This window comes from Rhinopithecus bieti, unplaced genomic scaffold, assembly GCF_001698545.2.
Source record: "Rhinopithecus bieti isolate Rb0 unplaced genomic scaffold, ASM169854v2 scaffold_2574, whole genome shotgun sequence".
Classification (NCBI taxonomy): domain Eukaryota; kingdom Metazoa; phylum Chordata; class Mammalia; order Primates; family Cercopithecidae; genus Rhinopithecus; species Rhinopithecus bieti.
Window position 1 is genome coordinate 7479713 of NW_016804493.1, and position 8327 is coordinate 7488039.

Below are 8327 nucleotides of genomic sequence, written 5' to 3' on the forward strand. Positions count from 1 at the left end.
GCAAATAAAAGGAAAACATTGGGCCCAGAGAAAGGGTAGGTTCAGCAAACACCAGATCCTCATGGTTGGTCTTAGAAGACAATTCATTTTTCTCTACAATACTTATAATACCACATACCATACTCTCTCTGTTACTTTATTTTTGTTATTTTCTGCCTCCCTCTATAAAGATGAAGCTTCACAAGGCAATGATTTCTGTCTATTTATCACTGTTCCAGCCCTAGGTCTGGAGATTTTTGTCTATTTATCACTGCTCCAGTCCCAGGTCTGGAACAGTGCCTAACATATAGCAGGCATAAATATCAATACATGTTTGTGAAATGAGTCAGGAAATGAATGAGTAATAGAAAAAAAGAGAAGAAAAGACTGGCTAAAGAGGTAGGCTGGGACCAAAGCAACAACAAGAACAACAACAAAATAACGGGCAAAATAACGGGCTAAGAAGCTTGGCCTCCAAGGGAGTCTTAAGAAGATTCAATGGTGGATGTAGTCATCCCTCAGTATCCATGAAGGACTGGTTCCAGGACTCCCTGCAGATACCAAAATCTGAGGATGCTCAAGTCCCTGATATGAAATGGTATAGTGTTTGCATATAACCTATGCACATATTCCCACGTACTTTAAATCATCTCTAAATTACTTATAATACCTAATACTATGTAAATGCTATGTAAATATTTGTGATAATGTATTTGCTTAGGAAATAATGACAAGAAAAAAAAGTCTGTACATGATCAGTGTGGACAAAGCCATTCTTTGAGAAAGAATCTCACCCTGTCACCCAGGCTGGAGTGCAGTGGCACAATCTCTGCTAACTGCAACCTTTGCCTCCCAGATTAACGCGATTCTTATGCCTAAGCCTCCCGAGTAGTTGGGATTACAGCTGTGCACCACCACATCTGGCTAACGTTTGTATTTGTAGTAGAGACAAGGTTTTGTCATGTGTGCTAGGCTGGTCTTGAATTCCTAGCCTCAAGTGATCTGCGTGCCTCAACCTCCCAAAGTGCAGGGATTCGGGTGTGAACCACGGTGCCTGGCCTTTTATTTTTTTTCCTAAAGACTTAGGATCCATAGTTGACTGAATCCATGAATGCATAACTCATGGATACAATAGACCAACTATATATACATGTAAGAGCCCAAGAGCAGATTAAATCCTATCAAATGTCCTAAAACTCCTTTAAAGTGCCATTAATTTAAGTGCCTATTCTATGTGGCACGCATCATACAAGATGCTGTATATACATTTTCTTTATTCTCTATTACTCCCTGCAACATAAAAAGAGATCAGTGACTTGCCCAACATCACTCAACTGGGAAAGTGCAGTACCAGGCTTGATCCCAGATCCGCCCAACGCTAAAACAGCTTTCTAGTTCAACTGCATCAAGAGTGCCTAGTACATATTAACAAAGAACACTACTGACATTTATTTCACAAACTTATGTATAAAATACTCTTTCCAAATAATTGTATGAAAAGATGTAGATTTCTCCAGTAATTCATGAAAAGTCAAGTACCTTGGTTGACGCCTGGTCATATTGTGCTGTTGTTCTCACTAGTTCATCCCTACATTTGTTCAAAACTTTCTCTTTTTCAATTAATTCCACTTTTGCTTTCTCCAGTTGGAGTTGGAGTTCTTGAAACTTATTCACTTGGCCTTTCATTTCTTTTTCTTGTCCTTGCAGACGTAGTTCCAACTCATTAATCTTGCTTCTTAGCTCTTAAACCACAAACAAAAATCACACTGATTTATATGTATCTTGCCCAAAATGTTCATAATTTATCATTTGTTTTATTCTTCTCTGAAATCTTTGATGAAACAAATATTTACACTAAACATAGAAGCTACTTTAATTGGATTTAATTTCAATAGTTAGTTTCTATTGTCATTTGCATTCAAATACTGTATAGAAAGCAGGAGAAGCAGATTTTCTTACATTTTAACAAAGAAACTTGGTGGGGGAAATGTTTTTCTAAAATCATGAATGCTATCTCCTTATTGAGATTGTGAAAAGCACATCACATATGACACCCTTTGTTAAAATTACCATTTGGTTTTACCACACAACAGCAAACTATATTTGTTTGGTGCCCATATTAAGGCAAATCAGTGCTAGGCAGTGAAAAGTTCACCCTCCTATATTCTCTGGTAGTTTTACCTCCACTAAACATCAAGAGTGTGAACCTCCCATACTGCCAAAATTAACAATGATTTTTTTTCCACTTTTTTCCCACATACGCACAACATTGGTTCCAAAGGCATTGGCTATGTGACAGCTCTCACCAGTGAACACTGACAGTGATTTTCAATATATCACAGCACTGGAAATTATCATCTTCTACAGAGTAGATTCCAAAACACCACCTGGTACCCTTGGCTGTCAGCTGCAGCGTGGCACAGCAGCCAAGGTTACAGGTTTGCTCCCATATGGACAACCTGGCAGAGCACAGCAAAGCTGTTCTGCAGACACACACACAACCTCTGGCCAAAGCTGGTCAGACCACAGGCTGGTTCTGTGGGTCACAAAAGGAGCCAGATGAGAAGCATGGGGAGTGTAAACTGTAACCAACCCACTGGCCCTGCTTCTGGAAAGAAAAGTCAAAGCCTCTCAACCTACTTTAGAGGCTTCCAGGCACCAGCTTTTCAATACAAATAAAAGTACATTCCAACACTATGATGCCTTTTATCATTATTGAAAAGACAGTATGTTGAACACCGACGTGCCTAACAAAACACCTAAGCACTTTACAGGATTAAAAATATCTGGAATCACCTGTGAAATAGCCTCAAGCAAAGTTAATTTAAACTTAACTTAGCTCAATGTTACCTTGATTCTGTACTTTTAATTGCTCCAAAAGATGAGGACTGCTAGAATTGTCAAAGAAACTGCTATTAGCATCTCTTTTCCCTATTAGCAAAGCTGATCGACTTGGAGTCACCTCTTGTTCCCCAGAAAAGTAACATGCAGAGAAATCTCTCCTAATTGGAGTTTTTTGAGAATTAGATGAAAGATGACTTGGGGTCTTCTCTTGCTGCCATGAGAACACAGATGACGAAGCTTGATGCCGGGCAATGTCGCGGTGATTCATGGTGGTTTGTGGAAGAGTCTGGCTTGCTTTCTGTAGAAATAGAATCTTTTTAGAGCCCTTTAAAGATCTTATATACTCAAGGCTATTTATTTTCAGATAGGATATAAAGCCATAATCCCAAGAAGTTAACAGTTGCACTGCACAGCAAGAAAGAACATTCATCAAGTCAAGTAAACCATAAGTCTAATACCCAGTGATGGAATGTTCTAATGCTCGACTTCTTAGCATTGAAGGAATAAGCTACTACCATCTCATGCCCAACCTATTTAAAACAGGCTAAGTCTTGGTATTTATTCTGCATCCTTCTTAGAATCCATTAAACATATGTGAGTATTCACTTTCATTCTGAATTCCAAAACTGGCTTTTCTTTACCTGTCCTTGGTTACCTCCCCTTATAGCTTTGCCCAAAAGAATCAAAGTTAAACATCAGACTAAAGAACTCTTTCAAAATTCTCACATTCCACCATATCACTATCCCAAAAAAATCACATCGAGTGTTTAATATTATGTAATATACATTTGTGGATGATCTACTGCTTTGCATTGTTCTTTCTATGCTTCTCTCTGCCTCCATTCTGACAAATATCAAGACATGGAGGTAAACGCAGCATTAGATTTTTGTAGCAAGCACTTTTTTTACCATAGGAAGAGGGTTAATGTTTACTAGATACTCAGATTTTCCGTAAAATATCTCTAGGAATCAATGTCAAGGGAAGAATTGCTACGAATGACTGAACTGGATGACAAAAGCACATGATATTTCTAGGACAAACTAGAGAGTGAGTACTTAATTTTTATTCATCTGATAAGCAATGCCTTTGCTACATATCAGAATCCTAATGGCATCAAAATGAGGGTTAAAGTCATGAAAAGAACAAAAATCGTTAAAGCTCTAAGCCGGAGGTGCTTCTGCATTCTCAGTATTTAAGGTACCTACTTATAAAGTCAGCCTTAAACGGCTTGCTGAATTGTGCCATCTCATCAAGTCCTTATGTTTAGTGGAAAGTCATCCGTAAGTGCCAAAGTGGGAATTTTTTTCAGCAAATAACATGTGAACAAAAATGGTAGAGGTAAAATTCAGTAGATCAAAAGGACTGTATAGGAAGCAATTGCCTCCAGGTGACAAAGCCAGGCAGGGAGCATCATGACTAATTCTCTGGCCCCACTGTCTCCAAGAATAGCCCTGATCACTAGGTCTTAATAGGGAAATAATTTAGTGGACATTACATGAACATTTAATATTTAGGGATAACTTAACCTCCCCACTCTATTTTACTCACTCCACCCTATTTTTAAAACTAAAAAATAATCACCTCCACTAAGCCCAAAACCTTTTCTCAGTACAAAAAAACACCAGCTCTATGTAAAACAGATTTTTCTCTAACCCTGTTCTATTCTATATCAAAGTATTCTATAACTGCATACTCTATTATAGGGCCCGTAGTTAACTTACTTTAGCCTGCAAGGCTTTAACCTCTGCCTCTAATCTTTTTCGTTCTTCAACCTCTTTATTATATTTCTCTTTTAGATCTTCATACTTGGAACCTAAAACCAGACAATCAAATACAATTTTCTTTCAATCATTGATTCCATGAAGGAATTCACAGATCAACAACGATTTTGATAGTCTAGAAATGAGTATCTTAGTATACCAAGGAGAAACAACATTTTAGTTAGGGAAATAGATCAAACTATTGATCAAATTACCAAATATCAAAATACATAAAAACATAAGTGTATTAAATATTCTGAAATTGAAATATACCACAGAAGGATAAAGTAAAAAGCTTAAAATCTCAATCCAGTAGCTCAACATAATTCAACAGATATGCAAATGAGTATGTAACAAGTGGCTGCAGTTTTTAAACATATAAATTAAAAGTTTAATTCAAAGTTGAATTAATTCATTTATTTTGCAGAATTAAAATCTCAAGCTAAACAAAAAGCTGTCTATACCAAAGAAAAAAATGCATTACCACTATAATATTGACTTGGTGTCAGTGGAGTTGTAAAAATTTTTTGTGGTGTATTGCATGGATTCAGAGAGACATCTGCAGACTGTGCAGCTTGTTGGCTTCTTTCAAGCTCAGATTTACACCTGTTAGAAAAGGACCCAAGAGGCAGACAAATCTGTTAGAGCAAAGGCTACAGAATACCAATGCCTTACATTCCCAGAGAGTAATAAACTTACAAAGAAACCCATCCACTAAGAATTCTTAACCATTTCATTTCAGGCATTTAATAAGGTCTAACTTATGTGCCAGACATAAACACAGTTCTGTGTCTTCAAAGGAACTCAGTCTAGTAAAAGAAACAGAAATATAAACCAATAAGTACAACGTTATAAAGGCTATAAGGAAGATCTATAAGAACCACTATCACAGTGATATAGTTTGGCTGTGTTCCCACCCAAATCTCATCTTGAATTGTAGTTCTCATAATCCCTATGTGTGGTGGGGGTACCCGGTGAGAGGTGATTGAATCATGGGGGCAGTTTTCCCATGCTATGTAACTGGTATTATCATACCATCAAATAATGATAGTATGATAGTACTATTCATTATTGTATTACCCAGTGACCAACAGTGTCTGAATCATGGTACAGCTCAATAAACATATACTGAATGAATACGTGAGTAATGGAGCAACCATTTGATAAATTTATATCGTACTGAGCTATGCAATGATAAAACAAAATCACCGTTCGTTTGTTTTTAATCTTCCACTCATTCAAGTTACGGCACGGACCGAATCATTACTTCTTCCACCGGGAAAAAAAATTGCAACGTATAATAATTATATTGTTAAAGGAAAAGACAAATGCATCTGATTAATACATACAAACATCATCCCTATAAATACCATCCCAAAATACTACCTTTTAAGTTCCTGTTCCAGTTTTTCTATTTGTTTTTTGCCTGAATTCAGTTGTCCTTCCTGGAAATTCACTTGTGACTCCTTGACTTGAAGTTCATGAGAAATCTTCTGCTTAGTTTTCTCCAGACTTTCACATATTTCCATCAATCTTTGATTCTCCCTTTTCAGGTTTGTACCCTCAGTTTTTTCATTTTCAACCTAATAAGAATTGTTCAGAAGACAATAACTACCCTATTTCGTGAATTTACCAAGTATTATTGGTAGACCTGAGTCTAACATTGACTACTAAAATCCTGAGATACAGCTGCAATAAGCCATATGAACACAGAAATTTTAGATGATCACACTTTAAAGCCAATAGATAGGCAACTTCTGTGAAGTCATGTATTAAATCATCTTTGGCCAGACTCACCCATCCTAGAAAGGGAGGCTTTACTATCCTTTCAAAAATTAAAAAAATAGGAAATAAATCATATAAATCTCCCTTAACAATTCATTTTCAAGTTTGGCTGCTAAAACTAGTTATTGTTAGAAACCAGAAAATTCTCCCACAAGCAAAACCTTTTAGAAGCAATGACTGTATCACTATTTAGTTGGCTAATACAGAGGTAATTTTTTAAAAGTACTGTCTAGTTTTCATTTACTAGACCTGAAAAGGTTGAGGAACACCAAGGTAAAAAGCCCAGTCTAAGAAAGCCACATCCATTTAACTGCAAAATGCTCTAACACTGTCTCCAGATTAGGAGCAGAGACCTTTTGCCTTGTTGCTATACGGTGCAAAAGCAATCCCCAATTCATGGTCCCACACGGAAGGTGAAATGGAATTCAGTAGTGCTAAATATTAGCAGGTAAGCAGAAATGAGGGCAGAATTAGAGAAAATTAAAAACAATTAAAATTAAAATCACTCAAAAAAAAAAGAAGGGGATTGGGGCCAGCGTCGGGAGGGCGGGGGTGAAATTACCACCTGAAGATAGCAAAATCATTTTTCTCTAAATGTAAAGAAGATGAAATAATTAATCTAAAAATGAGTGAACAGTTTTAAATACCGGCACTTCTGTGATAATAATGAGTGAACAGCTACAAATACCAGAGCTTCAGGGGTACCTTCTGTTTTTGCTTCTGTAGCGCAGCCTCGAGACTGTCAAGCTGAAACTGCCTTTGCTGCTTTTCCTTCTTCAGTTTGTCAAGCTGTCCTTCAAGCTCTTGAATTTTCTGAAGAGCTCTTGTAGGCAGGCCTTCTTTCCACTCTTCCAAAGCCCAGCTCATTCTGTTCTCCCTTCTTTATCACTCCAACATTTGTAAATAAACTGAAAAGAAAAACCAGACTGTTGGTCTAATCACAGTAAAAGGAAACAAACTCTCAGAAATTAATCAATCTATCTAACCACCCCTAAAAATCAAGTTTCAAGACCACATTTCAAAAGATAACAAAGTATAATAAAATCTATCTTCTCCATCCTCTGAAAGGTGGCAACCAATAACTGATTCTTAAGTACATAGTATCCTGCTTGTTTTCCTTTTGCTTTCTGATTTGATTTCTCGGTGTTGACTTCTTATATCACTACCTGCTTTCTATTGCTCAGTTTTTTCATTATACAAAACATGGGGCAACAGCAATGCAAGATGGCAGTCACCACAGTATCAGGAGTAAAAGTCTCTCGAAGTTTCCAACTTTTAGAAGAACTCGAAGAAGGCCAGAAAGGAGTAGGAGATGGCATAGTTAGCTGGGGTTTAAAAGATGACGAAGATCTAGCACAAGATGGACAAGGATGATAACTGGGCCTCCAAGAATGATTTAGGAAAATCACGTATACAGCCTTAAAATAGAATGTAGCCTAAATGCCCAGAAGCACCCTGCCTTTGTAAGATTTGTAACAAAAATTAATATAAATGAGGTTAATAGTTCTAATGGAGTGGTGGACCAAAGAGCTGTATCAGTGCCAGCAAAATGGCAGAATTCATGTAGCATCGAAGTGATCCTGCAAGAGCTTTAGTACCTAATGATGTCTAAAGAAAATATGAAACTTCTTCAGCTGCCTGAAGGACAGAGTTACAGCAGTTAATCAAAAAGAAAAACCATAGGCCCTTCCCCTTCCCATCCCTCATTCAATTTAAACAGTCTTCATATTCCACAGTAGTAAATTTTCTAGATATGTCTTATAGACCCCAAAGAACTGGAAAGGAAGCTCCCATTCAAAGGAAATTTATCTTAAAATACTGTAAATTAAAATTTTGTCCATTTGAAATATGTTACTTGTGCTATAACAAATCATCCTGCCATGTGTAACATCCTGTCCACGTATTTGAATTTCTAGGATCAAGAAAGTATATATATATATATATATTTTTTTTTTTTT

General features: G+C 36.8%; 1 protein-coding gene and 1 pseudogene across 1 annotated transcript in view; one reads left to right on the top strand and one right to left on the bottom strand.

The window, feature by feature from the left end:
• CENPF (centromere protein F) overlaps positions 1–8327 on the bottom strand; it is a 46033-nt gene that overhangs the window by 31582 nt on the left and 6124 nt on the right. The window contains 6 exon segments of the mRNA XM_017868620.1: positions 1519–1721; positions 2830–3121; positions 4546–4637; positions 5069–5190; positions 5971–6167; positions 7075–7277. Coding sequence (XP_017724109.1) covers positions 1519–1721; positions 2830–3121; positions 4546–4637; positions 5069–5190; positions 5971–6167; positions 7075–7236 — 1068 coding nt within the window. The 5' untranslated portion in view covers positions 7237–7277.
• On the top strand, positions 7594–8033 carry LOC108527465 (ubiquitin-conjugating enzyme E2 variant 1-like; annotated as a pseudogene).